The 23545-nt window shown below is 49.1% G+C and overlaps 1 protein-coding gene across 5 annotated transcripts in view; it reads right to left on the bottom strand.

Annotated features, from left to right (window-relative positions):
* Positions 1-23545, bottom strand: part of MEGF6 (multiple EGF like domains 6) — a 117116-nt gene that overhangs the window by 56224 nt on the left and 37347 nt on the right. For 2 of the 5 annotated variants that reach the window (XM_052792309.1, XM_052792310.1), the window contains exon 5: positions 10413-10535. The exons of 1 other annotated variant lie outside the window; for it this stretch is intronic. In XM_052792309.1, coding sequence (XP_052648269.1) covers positions 10413-10535 — 123 coding nt within the window. Of the gene's footprint in view, positions 1-2657; positions 2995-10412; positions 10536-23545 lie in introns of those variants that run through there. 2 more of the 5 variants (XM_052792312.1, XM_052792313.1) reach the window with 1 other exon arrangement.

The following is a 23545-nucleotide window of genomic DNA, read 5'->3' as shown; positions in this document are numbered from 1 at the left end:
TTAGCAACTCTGCCTTACCATCCGCAGGCATGACACCAGCTTCCTACCATCCAGCTCCTGCCGTCCACTCCCGCATACCTTGGGGTATCTACCTGCACGCTGGTGGGAGATGGGCTGCAGGACTGGGGGGGCATGTCTTCAGGGAACTTCCCCCCAGCACCTCGTCTCAGGTCACGTCTCCTGAGGACCTCCTTGCATTCAAAGCCAAAAATTGAGGTCCCTGAAAAATTGTCTTGTTTCTCATTTTGACACCCGCAGAGCAAGGTCCAGACAGCACCTGGGGCAGCGCAGGGAAAAGACAGCAGCTCCGAGTGCTCGGGAGGATTCGAGGCCAAAAGCCCAGAGCTCTGCTCGGTGCCCTTCAGCGACACGCACGGTAAAGGCTCGTCCTGCCGGAGGAGACAGCCAAGGTGTTTACCCAAGTCAGCCTTCACCCCTCCGTCTGCTGGTTCTGTCAACGGTCCCGTTCAGAGGAAAGGTATTTCATGCTGCCACACGTCAAAAATGCACTTGTTTTCACAGACGGGAAGAGAGAAAAATACTTTTTTTCTTGTCTTCTTTTGGTGTTCTCAGTTGGGTGGGCCTGAAGGCTGTAGTGGGTTGGATTGGGTTTGTTTTATTTTGTAATCTGCACCTACTTCTTTGTAAACTATGTCAGCATATTAGACGCAACTTCTGGGAGGAAAGACACATTCAGCTTCTCTGCCAGATTTTGGCTTGCAAGTGTCTGGATAGCCACCCCTTTTCTGAAGATGAAAAAACAAGCTCCTGGAAGAAGAGTCTTAGAGATCACCTTACTTTTTTCCCCCAGGTTCAGAGCACTCACAAGAATGGCCAAAAGGCCTGGGTGAAGGCACTTTGCTTTTCTGCTTGAAGCTCTAAATTACCTTCTTCCTGAACATGAGAAAAGTACCTCAGCCTTGCAGACTGAAAGACAGCTCACACCGAAGTCAGGATGAAGCCACGAGCGTGCACAGAGCTACCTATCTGTGGAGCCGAGATGAGCAGAATCAGAATCGCGTGAATTAGGCGGCAGGAAAGGGAAGGCTGGAGGTTAATATTCCAGACACAAAGCTGGATCTCAGGAGCTTGTCTTGGAGCGAGTCGTATGAGCTAACGTAGTTGGATGGAGACAGCAAATGCGATCCGAGTTTGAGACAAACATCTGATCTATAAATAACAAAACAGCAACTCACCCCATTTCCCAAGGTCTGGCACAGCTCACAAATATACCGATACCGCTTTTATAACCGACTGCTTAGGGCATTTATTTATTAGGATTATCTCACGATGAGATAATGCATTCCTTGATGTCTACATTACTCACGAGCATCCAAAGTCTTTAGTGAACTCCACATATTCTCCATTATTTCCTAAATCTTCAGGCAGCCACAAACTTGACCTGCCGCTAAGTCAGCTGAACACACCAAGAGGAGGAAACAGGTGCGTGTGTGTGTACTCGCAGGACTGACACCTCACCCAACGTCCCCATCTACCATCAGATGTAAGCCAGTGCAGAGAAATGCTTAACAAAAGAGATTGGAGGGTGGCAAAAAAGTATCTATGGCCTCCTTACAGTCCTGGCACGGCGCAGCAGAAAGTGCAAGTCTCATCAAACAAACAAACAAAAGTAAACCTATTGATGAGAGGGAAGAACTGTGGATTTTGCTCCCTACTGATCAGGAAATGGACCCACAGAAGCTGATCATTTACCTTCTGGTAAACCAGCATCTCCACCCCCTGTTAGCAGAGGCAGGCTGTTAATGCTTCGGACTTTCTGAAGGGATGACAAAATGCTGGGGCACCATCAACCAAAGGGGCTGCAGGTGTGCAACGGGAGTACAGAGTCACTCCATCCCCTCCACCTGCTCCATGGCTCGGGAACTCGGGCTGGCCAAGCACTATCCACGCAGCAACAGGCTTGAGCCGCCTTTGTTGGGAATTTGCTTCTACAAGACACCGCTAAGCGTGAACCTTGCGGCGCGGAGAAGTAATCTGTGAGATGCGGCTCCTCTAACCGCATCTACCAGCTATAGCCCACGTCCTCCCCAGGTCCTGACCGCGGTCGCTGCTGCCAGAGCATTCCCCTCACGCAGAAAACGACACGGAGTAATACCGAGCTCTATCCTGTGCCGGACTCTGCTACACAATGCTCACGCAGCCCAGACAAACTCGGAGAGTCCCGCAGAGAGAAAGGCAGATTTTTTTCATGATGAAACGGTATCGTATTTCACTTATTGCCCTGGCCCGGGGTGATATCCTTTAGAACTGAGCAAAAAGCTCAGCCTACCCTAACAAAACGCGTCCGTTTGTTTTTTGAAGGCATATTGCGCAGTGGCTCTCTTTAACCAAGCCGCATAGCAACTGATGGGAAGAAACTCTCGCTCCCTTCCCCCTCTGCCAGGAGTGCCTTTTCAGAATACCCACTCCACCCGAGGCAGACTGTGCCTCTAACACTGCGAAGCGACGGGCACCGACGCGGGCAGACGTGCCGCCCGGCCACCGGTTTGTGATTTTAGTTGCCGCCAGCCTGGGACTCCCGCCCGGCGACCGAGTTATCCGCCTTCCCCGGCAGCAGCCGCAGCAAACCCCGGAGCTCGGGGGCGGCAGGGGAGGAAGAGAGCCCCCCCCCAAAGCCACCCAGCCTGGCTACCTACCTGGCCGCAGCTCGGTCCGTCCAGCCCCGTACCCCGCACGCCCCGAGTAACAGGGGTAGCAGCTTCTCCAGAAGTAGTGGTAGTGATTGCCAGCGGTGCCCGGGATGCCCCCCCAAAAGCCCAAGCACCACAGCAGCACCCAGAACTGCCTCTGCTCCTGTCCCATGCCGGAGGGCGAAACAGCCGTTCCAGACACCAGCCGACCACAAACCGCCCCAGCTCCGCAAAACGCCGAGTCCCGCAGCACGCCGGAGCCGGGGAAAAAGCCGGGGGGGGGGGCTGCGAGGGGCAACCCAGCGGCTCTGCCTGCGGGAGAGCGGGCCGGCGGTCCTTCTCCGTGCCGCCCCCCCCCAGGTAAAGCCGGGCCCGGGAGGGCCCCTCCCTCCCTGCCCGCCCCCCTCTCCGCCCCCCCCGGCCGGGCCAGACCCGCCCGGCGCTGCGCATCCCTCGGGAGGAGCCGCGCAGCCCCCGGGAGGCGGGACGGGGGACGGTCCGGCTTTCCCCCCCCTCCGCCCCGGGCTCGGATGCCAGCGGGGAGCGAACTCCCGGGTTGCCCTCGGGGTGGGTAGGGGGGGGATGCAGCCAAAAACGAGCGGTACCTCACCGAAGAGCGATGGGGAGGCGTTCCCACGGGAACCCACCCGTAACGAGGCACCTGCCCTCCCCCGGCGCACCCCAAAATTCCCCCCCCGGGTGCCCGGTGTTAGGCAGGCAGGGGCCCTGCTACCATTGCACCCCCCCGGAACAACCCACGCTACCGATGGAGCTGCCACCGGCAGAAATGCTGCACCCGGGCTTGTCTGAAGGCGATGGGAAATCGCAAGCTTCGTCAACAAATTTAAGCTCAAGTGAGGAAGAGCTACCGTGACTGCTCTAAAGAAAACCGTCACGTTACCGTTTCCCATAAGACAGAGCCTAGAATTTTATTTCACCTTTTTCGTGAAACAAGAAGTAAGAATAGTTTATTGGATTTTCCAGAGGCAAGCTCAAAAGTCTCGTTTAACTTTCCGGAATGCTTGGAAACAATGTGCTTGCAGGCTTGAGCTGGGGGAGAGCAGGGCCTGCTACTTTGAGATGTTTTAGCAGCATTATTTGGCCGTAGTCAAATTCCAAATTAAAACTTGTGGTTTAGACTGCAACGAATGGCATTCCGTGACAAATTCAGAAACGCAGAGAGAAGCTGAATCCAGGAAGAAAATCACAATGTAGGGCTATTGCTGCAGCGCTTTCCAAAGGAAGGTGGACTCTAGTCACGAGTCCCCTTTGCAGGTCGTTCCAAGCAAGAGCAGCTCCCTAATGTTTCAGGGACCGGTTCAGCTCATCTTAATATTCACCCGTTGCAACAGTCCACGTACTTCTCGTTAATCTTTTGAGTTTACCAAAACCATCCAACCCCCAAATTTGTCATTTACTTTGTGGAAAAAAATGTAACCTTTCTGAAAGACACTGCAAATTTTTAGAAACGGTCTGCAGAAGTAAAATCAGTGCAAACTGCTGGCCTGCCACAGCCTGTCAGCGGTTTAACACGCCCCTTCCTCTCGCTGCCCGGTAGGTCTGCCAGAGTCCCCCAGGGAGATGCTCAGCACTGGGCGAGCGAGGACACGGGACAGAATAGGGACAGGAGGAGGGGAAAAGCTGGAGGGGTATTACTGAGAGGCACCCAAAATGACACCTGCGCTCCCCATGGCCCGTGATGAACCGGCCTCCCCGTGCACTGCTTTGCAACACACCTCTGTGCGCAGTCACGTGCTGCCGTCCTGCTAGAAGCCACTTCTAGATCTACCAAGTGCTTGACCCACTTAAAAATACCACATTGCCAGACATTATGAGGAGTTTGCATTGCTGGCCCGGATCAGTTCCTCGGGAACACTCCCTCCAAGCAGCCACATTTAAGCCAGTACAATGGCTAGTGTTGACACTTTTCCCGTGAATGTCTCCGGTAGTGTTGACATGCAAAAACGAATGTTGCCACAGAGCTATGAAAAATGGTTTAGACCGACTTCCTCAGTTCAGTAATGTTATTAAGACATTGTCTATATTAAATTATCCTTGCCCAGAATGCAGGTGAATCGCAGTGAGCACAGCTCTCCAAGTGACTCCCTGACTCCACCAGCACTGACCGAAGGGACCTTTCCGCTCGCTCCACGACCTGGAAATTCCTCCTACGCGGGCATACGCAGCTCCCGACAAAGAGCCCTCGCTCCTTGCCCTGCGGAAGCAAATGCTAGCATGGCCACTGATGCTCAACAAATTATGTGACAAACTTGTTCGATCTCGTCGTTTCTTAGACTGCTAAAAAAAAATAAATAAAGATGAGAGGCTCAGGCTTTTCCAGACGGCCCTGTGGTATAACATGTATCAAAAGTACAGCACGCTTGAACATAAACGGAATCCTGCTTATGTAATAAGTTATGCTTGGCCAGGTTTGAGCCAGCTCGAGCTTCCTTGTCACCTAATTTACTTCAGCTGATTAAGTACGAAGAGGTGGTTTGAGTATGGTAACGCATTACAATCGGCAGCAAATCGTTACTGCTTCCTGTGGAATTAGCTAGGAGAGCACTAACATCCCGAGGGGTTCTCACAACAGGGACCGGGCTGGACCGAACCCGTAACTCTCACGGAATTTCACTCAGATTCAGTCTTAGCGTTACCAAATTCTCCTAAGAACGTGAACAAATTACAGCTGAGGGTGTAGTACTTTGCAGTTCAACGGCGTGTTACGTCCTGGAGTTAATTCATCCCTGCACAGACACAGGTCAAACAGCTGAGGTAAATACGAGTGCTTGAGTCTTCATCCAAAAATTACCCAAACCCTGAACCACGTTTCTTCCGACGTTTTAAAAAGGATTCTATGGTTAAAAGGAAATAGCCAAATGGAGAGTATGAAAGCAGTCCAGAAAAATGCAAGAGGTGAAACACAGAAGGGGAGCTGAGAGAACTGGCCGGGCCACGGGGTTTGTGATCTTGGGGGTCAGCACAGCGTGAGCTGTCACCGCGTGTGGCGTGTAAAAAGCACGTGGCGCACGGCTGCCTGGGAAGACGAGCAGCGCACGACGATTTACAGCTGCTGGCTCGTGTATCTCAGCACAACGGAGGGGCGAGCAGCGGGTGTGCGCTTAACCACTCCTGCTCCAGCATCTTTTACCCGCTTTGCCCTTCCACGGGGGATGTTTTACCTGGCTAGGGTCAGCTGTCCACCCCCAGCTATGTGGGGCTACTGGGGGCAAGGTGTTCATCTTATTCATCAAGTTTAACCAAAGAAGATACCATGGGAATAGCTTAGAGGAAGAAACGGGAACGAGTACCAACTGGAAAAGCTAAGAGCTTTTAGTTTTTCCAGCTGCAGTGTTTGAACTCCCTCTTCCAGTCGGGAGTTGTCTTATTTCAAGTGAACCCTCCTTGATCCATTTCAAAGGGCATTTAAAGAGGGGAAAATTCCCCTAGTGTGGTGTTCCGTCATGGCAGCTGGATTAACTGGCCGTGGCACTGGTACACACTAGTTCTCTGAAGTCCTCATCAAGCTAAGGCTTGGCTGGCACGGATCCCAAGGTAACCTACTCGAACGGCCTCAGAAGCTGGAAGAGGAAGGCTCACCACCTGCAGTTAAAGGCTAGCCCAAACCAAAGGCTACCCCTTGAACGGACGGTGATGGCTTAGGGACTTCACTCCCCACTTGCGTGTCATGACAGTCTTTCAGCTGAGGTCGGAGAGAAGTTTGGCACCACCTGGATCCATCTGTCTACATTGAGAGGAACTGCAAATTCCAGTCTGTTCAGCCATGACATCTTGACTCCGTGGATTAGCAGCTCGGGCGCTCTGTCGTCGTGCCGTGCCGTAACATCAGCTGACGAAGAGTCACATAAACAAACAGCGCAGGAAATTTAACACATACCAGTCGTGGGCTGCGTGCCGAAATGTATTCCAGACAGATTTTTGAACCCCTCTACGTGTGCGTAAGGAAACCGTTAGCTGGTAATTAAATGAACGGAGACCCCCGTGTGCTGAATTAGGTTTATTACACGCAATCCAGCTAAAATGTGCATTTTCGTTTAATTTTGGAGCTGATGCCCTTGTCCTAAGAAGGCTACACAAAGTTCAAATATGTTTCTCTAGATGAAGTGGCCCTTAGATGGATAAAATAAACAACAGTTTGTGCGAATCGTATTTTAGAGGTTTATGATGCTTTCTAAGAGCTCTATTCGCTGCATACTTGGCTGAGCTCTCTCCATCATGCCTATTGCTAGTGCAGAGCCCTGTGCAGACCAAGGCTTCCAAAAGCATGTGCAAGGGTCCTGGTTTTCTGCAAAATCTCCTATAGCAAGACAAGAAAGTTGAAGGTGAAGGATGACTTAGTACCATTGCAAAAATGAGCTCCTTTCCCTGGGACGTAACTTAAACCTGAATTGATGGTGGCCAATGGATCTAGAAAAGAGGCTTCCACATCTCTCAAATCCCTGACATTATCGTGTAACATTGTGTAGTGGAACCTCAAGAAGATGTTGTTCAAACAGAACCTGAGCTCCCCTAGAATTTGCCATACCTCAGAAATTGTAAAAAAGAAAACCTGGTTGTTTCCTGTAAAAAACCTGACACCTGATGTCCCCAAACCACTCTACAGACAGCTCTTCCACTATAGATGAAATTAGAAATACAGAAATACTTGGAAAGCTCATGGTTACAAGTGTAACCATCCTACATTCAGCAAAACAGAAACACTCTACAAGCACCTAAGTCAGCTGCATATTACTGATACTGGCAAATCATCTGAGAATTAGCAGCGTATAAAATATCTTTCCTTGCAACTCTAGATAACTAGCTCAAGTTCAAACCACGTAAATAAAGAGGAGAGTTGGTACCATCCAGGGACTCGGTGCCAGTATTGTGTGAGCTTGTCAGACAGATCCCACATGAGTACAAGAGCTAATTGGCTCCTTTCCTGGTAGCATTAGCAAAGCAGCCCAGGACTGAATAAATCCAAGGGAAGATTTTCTTTCTAACTATAATCCCTTTAGCTCCGAAGTGAAAACAGACTGGAGAGCCAAACGCTGCTGCTGCTGCTACAGCCCTTCTGCCTGTTTCATGGATAACGCCAAGCCAGGAGTCATTCTGTAAGGTACCAGGCTAGGTCTGAGCCAGCAGCGTGCAGGCACACGCACGGACACACGCACGGACACATGCACGGACAGACGCACGTACACGTACCCCAGCCCCGTCCTGTGGGGGACATTGCTGGCAGTGGGAAATGGCAGACAGCGGGAAGTAACCGGAGGGTCCTGTAGCTCCGAAGATGTCACACGGGACCATCTCAACTTGTCGTTGCATCTGACAAGTGTGCCAAGCTCTGGACAGCCATACATTTCAAGAATTTCTTATATCTCTTGGCGGCGTTGCGGGAGAACATTTACACTCACTTTAAGATCCCAGTCATCAGCCAACCAATCAACACCCCGGCATGAAAGAAATTCCTTTTTTTGCCCCTTGCTCCTGCAACAGTATCCCCCACCTCCCATATTTCTACTGAGAGTGAATCAACATAACTATAACCAATTCTGGGCAGGAAAAGTGGCAAGCTCTCCCTGAGCTATAACATCCTGCTGTTCCTGAATAGAGGTTAGGTTGGGAAGTCCTCAGGTAGCCAAGATTAAATTTTTTTCTGCAAAAAATTTCCTACCTTAGAAGCAAACACTGGGTCCTGGTAGCATTCTGCCTCTCCACACCAAGCATCCTGATGATGTTATTGCGTAGCTATTTGTTTAACAGATACTTCAAAGAGGAGAACTCCAAAGAGGCCAGATTGACGTCACTCCGAGCCAGGCAAGAGCCAGGAATCAAGTCACAAGGGTGAAACAAGTAAACCGTCGGCCTCTGAACCCATGACTCGTCTTCTCAGGCCACCCTCAGGAAAGATGCAAGGTCCAAACCCTCCTGTCCAACACGGAGCCAGCAAAGGGCTCCAAATATCTAACCTCATGTTTTGAAGCCCAGGCTGCTTTATTCGGGCTCCCTCAGGACTTCGATCAAGAAAAGCTGAATATTTTGCAAACTGTAAACATTAATTGGTGCCTTTTGTCTTTTCTAAACTCCCCCGTCTGCACAAACATGGATCTAATCCCATCCACTCTTCTCTGTACGTGCGTTAGCATTCAGGGTATTTGGAAAGAGTTTCTTACCTGATGTAAAAATAAAAACTAATGTAAAAAGTGGCAAGTGCTGCAGGGTCCACCCACTATCACAGTAGTAAGACCGATGGAGAAGTGCAAACCACGGAGAGGATAACTAACACCTGCTTTGCTGGCGCATAGAGATTTACACTTGAGCAAAATGGGAGCATATGAGTGGTGTGGCCCAATGCAAATTCTAGCCTCAGTTAATTTAGGGCTTAATCTTTCCTGTGCTCTTTCTTTGCCTGATGAAACCTGCAGACAGAACAAATGCATGCAGAATGAACAAGGAGCTCCGGGAGGACGATGGCACCTAATGCCCCCCACGGCCCCCGACACCGAGTCGGGCAAAGGGAAGGCACTGGGCTGGGTTGCCACCTCCATTGCCACGAGTGGGAGAGAGGGGGCACGTGCGGGCTCTGTGGGCATGACTAATTACAAATAATTCCAAGAAAATACGCAAAGGGATTCACATTGTCTCCCCTAAAAAAAAAAAAGAAAAAGGAGGCAAAAAAAAAAGGATTGTTTGTCTCCACCGAAATCCTGAACCTCTTAATCATCCGAGAGGCTAATCCTCATCAGGGGAATTCTGGGGAAACTGAAAATATTTTAGCTTGGCTAAGATAAGGGCAGAGCTGTTTATTTCACACATCTCTACAGTGGTATAGAGCCAGGAAATACTTTTCAGTTATTTTCAACAAAACGAGACAAATGTACCAAATTGGCAAGAAAGTGACATTTTTCTGCAGAATTCTTTAATGTCCAAACCGATATCCACAGAAATGACTCTTTCCCAGTTTGTCAGCAATCTTTGTTAATTATTTTGAATACTTTTGGACTTCTGCTAAGCAAGCCAGTGCCGAAAATATGTGAGAACTCCACCAAAAAACATGACCATCCTAAGCAATCAATAGATTACTCTGCAGCGGGCATTTTAATGATGCACTAGACAATATGCGAGCTTCAGATTTCTGGTCTGCAGGAGCCCAGTAAAGGCGGCTTTCTCTGATACTGTCAGTGACTCCTGGAACTGCAATATACTCCAAAAAAATGTCTCTTGCTCTTGGCTCTGATAAGCAAATAGCTTTTTGCATTTTTCTGACTCTCAGCTCCAGCCAGCTCAAACCTGCAGCACTTGCACAGATGATAACACCCGGGGAGAAGGGCATGGGGAACCTACTTGGGGCACAACAGCACAGATTCTAGGTGTAGCAGCTGAAACGGCCATACGATGTGAGCCGTGCTCTGGGTCCTGTGCTAATCCAAATCCCATCTAGTGCTTTCGTTTTACAAACACGAAATTGCGTCTTCTCTTCCGCTTTGGTTTGAAAGCGGGAGATGTAGAGTGGAAGACAGGGAACACTGTGGTGACGTAGACTCTGAAGGAGAAACCTCATCTCTTTTGAAGCAATAAAATACACGCCATCGACTTCAACCAAGACCTCACCCTGAAAACTCCACTTCTATCCAGGCCAGGCTTTCCTTCTACCACCATCATTCATACCTCTACGCACGCAGCAGAAAGCGAGCCCTTTCTCTGCATGGCGAAACAGCATCGGAAGCGCGTACGACATCAGGTCCCCCCCGGCCCTACCTGCGCACGCCTTCCCGTCCGGCTCCAGCCGCAGCCCCGCTGCGCACTTGCAGTAGAAGCTGCCGATGGTGTTGCAGCACTGGGACTCGCAACCGCCGTTCCCCGCCTCGCACTCGTTCACGTCTGGAAGAGAGGAGAAGGGGAGCACGGGTGAGCTGCTGCTGCCCGACCGAGTCGGGCTACCGCATGAGAGCAAACCCAACTGCTTTTATTACAGCTTACTCTCCTATTATTAACTTTTCAGTGCCAATGAGAAGAACGGACGTTAACCAGTACAAAATGATCCCCCTTGTTACATGCTCAAACCCTTGAGATGTCACTGCCCAAAAGATTCCTGTCCTGGATGAATGCCGGCACTCGCGTGGGTAAGAATACATTCGTTGTCACAACACGATGACTCGCTCTGTAATGGCTATCTTGTTCATGAAAACGAGAAGACAAAATTTTTTTACATTAAAAGTCTGTTGGTTTAGAAGTTTTACTTTCTTGTCTTAAATCAGAGTGGCAGAATTATTGTACCTTTCCACTAAAATTCCTTCAAATAAACCCGCACAAGTTGCCTGAAGGGTATTCACCCAGAGAACACTAAACTAAAAGGTTGTAAAAACTAAAACATCCACAGAGTACACATTTTCTACTCATTTTTGTAACTCAAGTCCGGAATAAATCATGTTACCCTACCAAAACCAGAGATTTCCCCTCAGCCGGGCGTGGGCCAGGACTTTAAGGAACACAGAGCACCTTTCTCAAATTACCTTTTAAAAAGAGGGAATAACTAATCACCAGGTGAAAAGAGAGGAATCGCCACCCCCCCTTGTTTTCCCTGTTACCTAAACACGGGCTGCCTCCGCTCCTCAGTTCAGCTCCGAGGGATTGAACAACTGGGGACCCAAATGAGCCGCAACCTGTACTTCCCCTCTAACTCCCAGCAGCACCCTCCCCAAAGTCCACCTGGAAGCTATTAATAGGTGCTGGAGATGCTTTCCATTCAAGCATCGTCACACCTCACCAACATACACGATAGCTACTTTAATTAGTCCAAAAACCCAGACCGCGTTAAGTTGCCAAGGCTCCCTGTGTACAACATATCGGCTGCCTGCGTGACCCCAGTCTAACAGACTGAAATCTCCCAAACCTGCAGACAATAGCCCACAAGCACCAGCTTTTCGGGAAAGCGTGGGCAGCGGGTCCTGGCCCGGCAGATGGGGAGCCTCTCCTGTAGCCGGGCTGCAAATCCCTGCTCCCGTGCAGACCGTGCATCCTCAGACCCTGGGAGAAATAGCGAATGCTCAGCTAGGAACATCGGTCCCTGCCACAGCCTCTGAAACATCTTCTGCTTACGGCACGGCACAGGGAACAGAGCGCGGCAGCGAGGCGGTAAGGAGACCTTGCGCCGCATCGACGTTAGGCCGTTCTATTATTTTCAGTTACAGATCAAAATCAACCCCAAATTAGGAAATGCCAAGCTTCAGTTAGACATGTGAAAGATATGGGGAGGTTTCAGAAAGATTTATCAGTTGTTGGCAAATTCTGGACATTTGGCACTAAGCGAGGCACTCTAAAAATGTATTTGTGCTTAAGAAGCTACTTTTTTTGCTCTGTAAAGACGCATTTCCTTCTTAAAAGAAAGTAGAAAAATGGAGACAAATGCTGTTTTAAGGCATTTGGCCTGGATGGAAGAATAACGAGCTGTAGCTTTGCCAAAAACACATGCTTCAGCCGTACTGTACTCTGTACATTTCCTTCTGCTACTGCAGATAAATCTTGGTTTTCTCTTGCTCACCCAGAGCCGACAGAGCTCGCTGTCTGTCGGGAGCCAGCCCCATTTCCATCTCCTCTTAGCTTTGAGCCCGACTCGAGCTCCGTCGCCTCCACAGCCAGAGGCAGAGGGAATCCTTTGGCAAGCCACGGGGAGCAAGGCTGGGTCAGGCACACACGAGAGACCCCGCGCACAGCCCCCCGAAAGGCAGCCGGTCCGGCTTTACTTCAGGATGCTGCAGAGAGGCAGCCTGCAGGCAGCTGGCCACCCGGGGACCCTTGCACACGTTATTACCATGTCCCGCTGAAAGAAAAAAAATAAACGGTACCGAGGTGAGCTATCGCATTACTTTTGAAATGAGCGGTTCGCAAACCGGGGACCGCAAAGTAGCGCCGAGCGCCCGGCTACCATCCACGCAGCCGCCTGAGAACGGTGCTGCTCGGGCTGCTCTCGCCGGCGGGGTGAGGGTGCCCGTGGGTACCGAGCATCCCCGTCCCGCTCCCCACGGCTGGGGAGCTGCTGTGTCCAACGACACGTAGCCGCCATCGCGCTCCGTTGAACGAGCGTACGCGGAGCGAGGCGCTCCCGCGAGCGCCACGTGGAATTTCGCTTTAGACGCAAAGAAAGGTGGATATGGAGTCACTGGGGCGGCACGATGCGGGACAGCAGTGCTCGCACACGCTGTGCTCGCCGCAGGTGTGACTGCAGCAGCCAGCGGGGACGGGGATGGGGACAGGGACGGGGACAGGGATGGGCAGAGCCACCGCCGTGCCCCGGGCATCCACCGCTCTCTGCCGGCAGCGCTTTCCATGCCGGCGGAAAAAGCTCTTTGCAGAAGCATCCCTCGCAGTGATGCTCTTTATTCAGTATAAAACAGGACCTAGAACACTCCTGCCACAACAATAATAAAAGGTGTCTGTGGGTAGCGCCCAAACCTGTCGAGTCATAAAGAATTAAATGTGTTACCAGCCAAGAACAGAGTTAGAGAAGGACAGTGATCAAAACAAGGCTGATGTGATCAAAGAGACCCACTGTTTAATTCCCCCAGCCTCTTCTAATTCAGTCCTGTCTGGCTCAGAGTTCCCCAACTCCTTCTGAAACACCAGACCGTGCAAGTTTTGTTTTACTTTTCAGAAATCCTAAGACCTGCTAGAGCTTAACGAAATCCCCAAGGGTTTCCATGTGCTTAATCCTCTCATTGCCGCAACCTGCCAGCATTAGAAGACCCACAGTTCATTCCAAACGCTTTGAGTACGACAGGTTACCAGGTGGGTAGTAGGAGGGCTACCCAGTGGTTCCCTCACCTTCTCTCTGACGATGGATTTTCACCCTACAGGTGTTAAAAGTATGAATTCCGTAACGCCATAAATTTTAATTAGATTTTCAGGTACCATAACTGCCTAAACGCAGTATCTGTTTGAAGAAAGGTGTGTCACTGTCACAACTGTAAGAGGAAGAGTTTTTTAAACCAGTTCTGGAAAGTAACTGTTCATCAGTTACAGGCTTTCCTATTTTCACCAAAGATCCGGCAAGATGGATCCGGCCCTACTGCAAAGTGCTTTCAAGCCAGAGGCCAGCTCACTACCAGGTGACACGACGGACCCTGTTTTACATGTTATAAGAAAAGTGATTCTAAGTGCCGTGAGCAACGCTCACAAATACAAGAGAAAATTCTTGCGCCTGCTCCGTCCGTTGCTCCTATAACCATTATCACACGGGTTTTATTTCCATGAACAGTATCGGTGGTTAGACACATTGGTTGAGCAATGCAGTATTTCAAAGAAATACTTACTGACATGTTATGGAGAGCAGAGGGGGAATTAGGAAATGTGACCCTGTGGGGATTTTGTAAAACTTAGAGAAGGCTTAAGAATTTGAAAACCTGATGGTTTAGAAGCTAAAAGGCCAGCTGGATGCAATGAACCATCTGTCATGCCAAGCTAGGCAAGGGAAGAGGAGTAAGAAAGGCTCATCTCTTTGAAGGTCCTTCCACAACGCAAGGAGCCTGCTAAGAGCTTTCAGGGAGAAGTTTATGATCCAAAATTTGTCTCTCTTAGTCCTGCTCATCCTCATAACATTTTGCAGTTTAATAAGCCTCTTGCTCAGCTTCTCACACAGCAACACTTTAAAGCTATGCCTGTGAGATCGATTTGTCACTGTGGAGGAGACCGTCTGAGGCCATAAATCCAGGTTATGACCTTATGAAGGATTAGATGGAAACCAGAAGGGGAGAGGGAAAGCCATCTTAAACACCAAGGAACAAAGCCAATTTGGGTGATATGAAGTATGTTTACCTCGAATGAATGTCTACAGAAAACAGCAGCTGCAGTTTGAAAGGAATTGAGCAGCTGTTTGTTCTGAGTGCGCTTTGCGCACGGGGTCTCGCGCCTTATGTTTCAGAGGCAAATGAATGCAAAACCCAACCAACTAGGCAACCAGACATCACAAAGGTGCCTTCAGCTGAAAACCTCACCTTCTTCTGGGCCCACACCAGGACTCGACATCATCCAACGCAGAGCAAAGCCACAAATCAGCCGCGGGCTTTTCAAAAGGCTTCGCTGTCAGGTTTCACCAGCTCTGACGGAGAGGAGTTGGTCACTGAGCTTGAAGGGCTCTGTCGCTTTGCTGGGTATGTGCTGGGTACAGCTGAAGTCTAGCATATTTTAAGAGGTTTTTTATTAGTCTTATTTTTTTAACAGCAGCTTGAAACAGAGCGTGAAAGCTCACAACAGGGGAAAGTCCTTCGCTGGCCAGGACATGGGCTGGGAGGCTCGGTGTTCATTCCCCATAGTTTCTCCTAAACCTGAATCACTCTAACAGCAGAGCACGCTCCTGTCCCCTGCTGCTGTTAGCACTTCAGAGCATTAATTGCCATTGCACTCCAAGGGCATTAATTGCCAATTACGGCAGGAAAGTGGCTCTGTGATGCTAGCAGCCCATCCTTGTTTTGAAAAGGGGGGGAGGCTGAGGTTAACTATTTTGCCATCATCAATTTGGGGCTGTTTGGCCATCCTGAGTTCTAAGATCCTTGGACAAAGGATACCTTGAAATTGTAGCCAACCTTCCAGCACAGAAGCATGAGATTTATTTTGCCTCTGCCAGGCAGCTATGAATCAGCTGTCACCACCAGCCAGGTGTCACGAACAAAGAGCGGTAAAGGTTGGTCCCTAAATCAAACCTGAACCTCCTGAAGCTGTGAGCTAACTAGGATCAGCTGTGCTGGAACCGGTCCTCGCGGGCCCTCGGAGGAAAGATTATGTATTATTCCCTGGAGGTTGTCAGGCATCTCTGAAACAATGCGTTAGTATTTCAGAAAGGTGTGATGGCTGCAGGCATTCCCTCGCTCAGTGCGCGTGGCTTACGCGAAAGATTTTTAGGCATGCGTGCCATACGCCATTCCAAATTACAAACGCTCTCCTCTTCTCCTTTCCCCCAAGGAATGGTGCATTAGGGGCCAAAGGCAGAGCTGCCGGAGCGGGGGCAGGTTTCAGGGGCAGAAACCCAGACCTGCTTCGCCACCGGCTGATGCAGCCAAGACCCGAATCTAGCCCACGGACCACGTATTCCTGAAATCACTGCCTTGCGTCAACTACTTTTGCTACAACATCAATCCCGCCTAGAGCTTTCTTGGGCTCCTATGTCCCGACAAACTCAAAACTCAGTTCAAGGTCACTGAAAGGTCTGAAATTCTTTCAAGGAAACCAGGACCGGGTTTGAGCACGGAAAGGGCCAAGTTACCATTTCCCACTGAAGCCCTGCAAAACTCCCTGATCCTTCACACTTCTCGTAGGGAATCCAGTCAAAATATGTCATTCTGGCTGAAGTCTTCGGCCTGTCCAAACTCCCTAATTCAAATCCAACCTGAGAGACCGTGATCCTCACTTGGACTTGAACACTGCACATTTTTTTACATGACAATCCCAGGGAAGAAAAGAGCGCAAAGGTGCACGTGGCTCAACAGCAAGGTACGAAACAACCACAAACAGCCTTATCAGTGCTTGGGAATGCAACTGCAGGTGCACAATCACCCATAGATGTTTGGGGTTGTGGATATGTCTGCTGCAGATTGCTCAAAACCTCAGCTGTGGAGGGGAGAGGTGAATGGAGGCAGGACTGCATGAGACTGTGGAGGTTACTCAGATGCCGTTTCTGTGTCCAGGTTAGTCCTATAGTTCATATCACCTGGGAAATGCAACTTTTCACCTGCACTGGATGCTTTTTCAAAACAACAAAAAAAAGGCAGCGTCCAGGAATACTCCCGAGTCAATGCGAATGAAAGGCTGGTATTTCGAGCACTCACGTTTGCATTGCGGTAACACAGCAGAGGACATTTTTTGGCATTGCGGTAACACAGCAGAGGACTAACACGGCAGCTGGAGCGCGCACGGTGCTCTGCTCGGTCCCCTCCGTAGAAGCCCTGCAGACCCTTGAAACCAAGTATGGGTCGCCTCGAATCTCACCCACAGGCTCCACCTATACTTGATTTCCAAGGTCATGCACAGCAGACGTCGAGGAGCTCCTGGAAACCTGCTCCCCAAGAAAGGCTTCCTCCTATCCTTAGTTTTATTTGTACGTTACTGAAGTGCCATGTAAATGCAAATAAATTCAATATGAAACTTCTTATGGGACTTCTGTTAAAACTTGCTTTCAGTTAATCTGTTTGTAAAATACACACGTTTGCTTTTCAGTTTTTAAGAGTGAGTTAGGAACAGATAAGAGAGTATTGTACCAAACTTTCACGCATATAACACATCTTTCCAGATAATCTGTGCTCATTTAAAACCATCAATCTTCAGATAATTCACATCCCCACTAAATTAAAGGTAGGCAGGAATCAGAGGTTGATTAGGGGAAAAATATATATGCAATATAACTGGAAAATATCTGGTTTGTTTTCTGCTTGTTTCCCAAATAACTCACAGAGAAATGAGCACTACTTGTGCAGTGTGATGCAGCATCACCAGCATCCCCAGGCAGTTCTTCTGGTGCATCTCAGCCCCGACGAGAAACATCTCTAAAAACACACGCACACCACTCCAATACATTTCTATTCAGACTTCAGCTATCACCTCACTTTTCTAGCTCTGTGCTCCCTCTAGGCAGTGATCACTGCAGGTTTTAAAGCATTGCAATAGTTTAAATTCATGCTCCTTACCTTTAGCAATTGTCTGTCTACTTACCTATGCGGTGCCCAAGCTAACCAAAACCAACTGTAAGGGTCCTATGATAAAATCGCCACCAACTTGTATAATCCTTCCCAGATACAGCCTAACCTTCAAACATTCAAGGAAACCCATGACATTTGAAGTGGCAGGGCTGTGATATGAGAAGATAGATATCATTTTAGTTAAATTTTAAAAAAGAAACCCATCCATATTTTTAAGCAGCTTTGCGGAGGAACACTTAGACTTTTTAGAGAAGTTCAGTCACACCCAAGTAACGACCATGTTTCTCATAAAACTAAATTCATCTGCTTTGGAAGAATTTCATACTGCTACTCTAGCCTTGCACCTGTGCAAGACTTATTTCAACTATATTCTTAGGCTCCGGCTGAGTCCAAATCCCTCCCAATATCAGCGACTAACTCACTTCTCTGCATCGTGCCTTTCATTCTGCATTGCACCATACAGCTCTGCTTAGATGTGTTTATCGTCCTTCTGGCATTTCTTTCCGTGGTGGCTCGGAAACATCCTTTTAAATGCATCAACGTACTGTTCTTGGGCACAGAGAGGACAGACGGACAGACCAAAGGCTCAGCTGGGTTTAAGGCTTACCTTCAGGACTGCTGTGGCGTCAGCACCGGGCTCAGACGCTCGCTGCTCGGGACCATTCGAAGAAGGTCACTCGTTCCCCTTTGCTCCATCCGAAGACAGTGTCTGCCAGGAGCCCGCATCCCTGCCACCATCCCTGCCCAGCCCTGGGCCAGGAGCAGCCCTCGCCCGGCGCCGCAGCCAGGGCTCCAGCCAGCAGCGAGACCGACAGCCCTCCAAATCAAAACATGAACTGCATTTCTTGCGAAACGAGACGTTTTGGAGGATCTGCATTTTCGCGGAGGGATTTGGAATTACAGATAAGCCTGGCTTTATCTGAAGAGTTCGGAGCCTCGGGACCGAGGCTGAATGCGACGGTGGTGGCACCCATTCTGCATCAACCTGGCTACTACGCTCCAGCATTCACAAACTCACTTCGACACCTTTTGCTGGAAGAGCCTTGAAATAAAATACTGGTAACAGTAGGTATTCCTATTCTTTATGAGGATCCCCAAGTCATTTTAAGGAGAACAGAATTCAAGCACATCTGGTATGTTATTTATGGAAGCTACACACTCCCACATGAAAGAAACCATCCACTTAAACTGATAACAAACCCCCCAACCTTTTCCATCTGCCTTTGGGCTAAGAGACCATTAATATTCACAGCCTATTGTCAGGCGATTTTACAACATCTTGTAAAAAGGCCTGAAGGAAGCTTAAATGCCAAGAGGCTCCAGTTTCGTAGCATCTGGCTTTCCCCTGAACAATGGCTGCCCCTTTCTAACATACCCAGAAAACACACCATGAAGTGACAGAGCCCTCTCCCAGCTTGAAAGCACACACAGCAGCTGAGTTTTGGGGACTCAGGGCAGAGAACGTGACCCTCGACAGAAAAAGGAACATCTTTTTACATTATTCTGGTGACCCATGAAAAGTAAGTGCACTCCAGACCACACAAATCACCTCAGCTATTTGCATATTTGCCAATCCCTAGAAAGGAGGACCAGGGTCCAAACTCTGCTGCCAACGTGCCAACCTCTTCCCCATCCCAGCAGGCGAAGTTTTTGCCTGGTTTAATTTCCCTTAACTGAGTAAAATCACCCGATGTGACAGGTGAGAGGAGCTGGCAGGAGATTTTCTCACGTTCCACTGTCAGCTTTTCCCGGCTGAGGACGGCAGCCCTGGAAAGTGCTGCGGTAGCGATGCGACAGTGGATAGTAAATGAGCAATTACCTATGGTCATCAGCGGCCAGGTCCCCAGGACACCATCGCCACAGCCCCCAAATGCAGAGGGGCTGGCTGCAGCGGGGCAGCCCGGGGTGCGGGCAAAGCCTGACGAGCATCACCTCCTCTTCCAGGAGCCGAGGGCAGGGAGGACATCTCTCACCACAGTCCGTGCCGGCCGGGCTAGATTGGCAAACAGAGTGCCAGGGTTCGCTGAAAGCATGACCATGGGATTCAGGCTGTGAACGGGGCTGTTGCTGGCACCAAATTCCCTCTCCAAATTAGAAAATAATGACCGCAATTGAGACTGCAGAGAGAAAGGGTGAAGCGGCACAAGGGGAGGGACGATCTCGCTGAGCTGTCTCTCAAAGGCGAGGACCGTGTGTATCAGGCTGCCAGCCAGGAGAGCACGGGTGGGAACGTCAAGTGAAGCTGCAGGTAACGAGTTGCAGCGCCTGGCTCGGCTGCCCCTTGCAAGGGCCCTTTCCCCTCCGCGAGCAGAAAGTTGCTGCTTTCTTGGCCACAAGCAGACTGACCCCTCCGTGGGTCTTATTGTGACTTTTCTGTGGAGCCAAAAGCTTCCACCGTGCGGGTGGTTTTGACTCTCTTGGCTCTCTCCCGTCCTTTACGTTCATCTTTCTCTCTCATTTCGGTATCCAAGGAGGCTCTGACACTGCCGGGATTTTTCCCACGAGCCGCAAGAGGGACTCGGCCGTTGCCAGCACTCTGCCGACAGCCGGGATGCTGCAGCTCTGCCCGAGAGGGAGCGAGCGAGAAGCAAAACCTCAAGTACAAGCAGCTCAGGCTGCGCTGCTGTCTTCGTTCTCGTTCATTCCTTCTGCTTTCGGCAGCCCGTTTCCTCACCTTGGAGAGAGCAAGCAGACTGGACTCGTTCCCAGTATTCAGGGAAAGCCCCTTGCTGCCGGGACTCTTCCTTTTGCAGATCCTCTAAAGGCTGCTGCAGTGACTCTCCTCCCATCGCTCAGCTGAGACGTCCCTGGTGGGTATCTCAGCAGCCCACTAACCCCACAGCCCTTTGCATGCCAACAGCTAATTACTGACAGCTCTCTTCTCTCTCTCTTCACTTAAACACATTCTTTATTATAAATATAGGGGAGTAGATTTCTGAGATCAGTCGTGCACTCCAAGCAAGACAGCTGTATGGCTTCCCTGCTCCTCACTGGTGAACCGTCACCCCCAGGAAAACAGAATTTCTTATCTGTAAGATGCAAAACTCATATCCTCAGCTGGCTCAGCCCCAAATACCTTTCAGCGATAGCGATGTGATGCCTATACAGAAAATCATGTGACAGGATGCTCTGTAAATGGTTGCTGGACATTTCTGCTCCGTGACGGTCCAGAGGACGGTCTCGCTGCCTGGGACCTCGTGCCAGCACAGAGAGATCCAACACCAGGCTTGGCTTCAGAAACACAGAACGGGTGTCCGAGACCCAGTGCTCGTACCGATGCTTCTTGCACCGAATAGGTCAGTAGAAGAATGATTTTGATTCTTTGTTTCAGAAACCATCTGTCCTACTCGACACCTCTGCGATAACGCCTGGGAGAACGACAGCCAGTGCGAGGAGCGCCTGGGCTGCAGAACTCGCGGTGCCGCTTGGACCGCCGTCGGCTGCTATCTAGTGAGAAACAGCATCGTTGCCTTTTCCCATCATCATCTTTTTCCTTTTATTACTAAAAGAATTTTAACTGCCTAGTGATGTATTCTTGCAGAGGGACAATTTCCATTTCCTGAGCATTCCAGACCCTGAGACTTGCCTTTTTCCTCTTCAGCACGCACACTTGCAGCAAGCACAAGCTGGCCGCACAAAGAACATTGTGGTAAACTCCGGGTCAGATGAATGTAAAATTGAACCTTCACATTTAGTATTTACAAGACCAGAAGCGTTTTGTCATATACTGCTGGTAAGGCAGCATCCAGACCAGGACTGGACACCTAGGTTTCTTAAATGCCTACCGAAGGTGGATGGTTCAGGTCCCCAGAGCTCACAACACGCAACTTGCAAGCCAACAAACACTTGGGGCTACCTTTCCAAAGTCCAGATTAATTCCTTCAAAAGGATTCTCCTGAAGTAAGTAAAACCTGTGAAATCTGGTTTTCCAACAGAATCTGCACTTAGATGTGTAGCATTACATACATACGCATATATATAACTTCTATCTCTAATGCTTGTTCCCCCCCCCCCCCCCAAACCTCTGTAAGCTTTAAAAAAGCATTTTCTTCCCCTTTTTTTTGTGGGAAAGTGACCTTTAGTAAGACATAAAAATAAACAAAAGTTGCTGCATTTTGTTTGACCAAAAAACCGTAAAAAGCAAGCTGCTAGACTTTATATAGATTAAAAGCGGTTCAAATAGGGATAAAATAATTTTTACCTAGTTCCAAAGGATAACCCTGCAGCTCTTCAGTGGGAAACATTCTCACCACAGTCAAAGGGTGAGGGAGGCACTTTAAAGAGAGACCCAGCTCTCAAGCAGCCTCTCCCGAGCAGAGCAGAGAGGCTCTATCCCCTCCCTCTGGCCGTAATGATATTTAACAGACTTACAGCTGTTCAGAAAGGGCCACTGGCAGCACTGAAGTGAATTAATTCACTTCAAAGATGGAACTTTGGATAATATTCTCTATAAATCAAGTTGCTGTAGCGTATGTCCAGTAAAACAGCTGTATTGGGGAAAAAAGATATGACGCCCTGAGAACTTGAGCTACTCTGTTTTACAGACATTATAACACAACCTGTTTAATGAAGTTTACATAATATTCTCCCAATAACAAGCACTCCTGATAATCTAAAGGAAATAGGAGAATATGCCTCCTCTAGTACTAAAGTGTAAGCAGTTAAGCATAGAAACAGCAGAACTGCATGGGTCCTACAGACACTTCTGCGTGGCTGAGTTTGGGTTGAAAAAAGATCTTTTCAATTGTTTCTCTGAAAATCTGCCAAACTGATGAGCCAAGAGCAGGCTGCTGCACAATCCCATCAGTGTTGCAGCTTTGCTGCTTCCTCGCTGAACTTATTTGAAAAGTTTGTCAGCAAACCAGAAGTTACATGCAAAATCCATGCTTGGTGGGGATTTTTTTTGCTGCTTTGTCGGGCTTTTTTTCATTTTTGTTTTGTTGCCCTTTTCTACACCTGGGCACGCTCTGGGATTTGGCATCCAAGTATTTAAAACCCCCTTTCTCCCAGGGTATGTCCAGGAGATCAGGCAGGGACCGTACCGCTGCCTAGAGCAAGCGCACGTTGGGGCTGCAGACCTGGAGGACGCCTGTCCCCGAGGACGTCCCCGAGGGGAGAGTTGTTCGGCCCTGGGACGGGGAACTTCAGGGATGGGGCTCTTCCCCCGCTGCTCAATTCTTGCTGCATCAAAACCAGCGACGGAGCCCCTGCGCAGAATTGCTCCTGGCGCAGAAGGGTACTGGAGGTGGAAAAGACAAGTTGCGAAATGCAAGGGTATAACCAGACTTGTAAAATAGAAATTGTAAGGTTATATTATAAATTTTCCCGTCTTTCAGGAATTCCCAGCCAGATTCTCATCCTTACCCACCTAAGCATCTATAAACTCAACGTCTTTCCACGGATTATATCAAATGCTCAGACAACCTTAGCCTGTCTCCTCCGGATCTACAATAACAGAGACATAATAAAACAGCCCTGACAGACAGCACCTCCAGGAAATCTCCTTTTTTTTGAAGAAAAGAGCACAGCCTTTCAAGAGAATATGCCTGATGCGATCTGCTGTGGTCTGCAGGGAGCAGATTATCTTTCACAACTCTGGAGCTTCCTGCAGTGCTCAGATAAAACTTACTCAGTACAACGTTCATTGCTTTTCACAGGCTTTTTTGTTCCCCCGTCATTTCTTCCGTAATTTTCTGTCCAAACTGACATCATCTTAACTTTGCTGGTCACTTCCACGTAATTTTTCAAACACTTTTGATGTATCTGGTCTTTTCTAATTTTCTGTTTATCATGATCTTTTTGTCATAAACTACACAGCACAAGGCTGTATCTGCTCTGATAGGAAGTGCAGTGCGGGAGTCATTTCCGCGATGCTCATTAAGACATGCTGATGTAGGAGATGTAACAGCACACCTATAACAGTTCACATATATACATACATATGTATATATGCACACTGTCTGTTTTAAGCAGGGCTTTGGAGAGTTCCGGGAGAGACGGACTAGAGACCATAGGTTCCTTTTATCGCAGTCTTGTCATTCCCACACATACCAACCGTGTATGTGCAATCTTAAATTCCCTGTTTAGCAACAGCCAACCTTTCCAGAGTGATTGCATTACCATTTTTGGCTCCCATTAAACTTCTCACAAATGTAAATATGTAAGATGGCCAAATTACATTTAATCAATATCATAGTTAGGGCTTTA

This window comes from Harpia harpyja, chromosome 7, assembly GCF_026419915.1.
Source record: "Harpia harpyja isolate bHarHar1 chromosome 7, bHarHar1 primary haplotype, whole genome shotgun sequence".
In the NCBI taxonomy this organism is placed as follows: domain Eukaryota; kingdom Metazoa; phylum Chordata; class Aves; order Accipitriformes; family Accipitridae; genus Harpia; species Harpia harpyja.
Note: the sequence above shows the minus strand (reverse complement) of the source record. Positions and strands in the feature narration are given on the sequence as shown.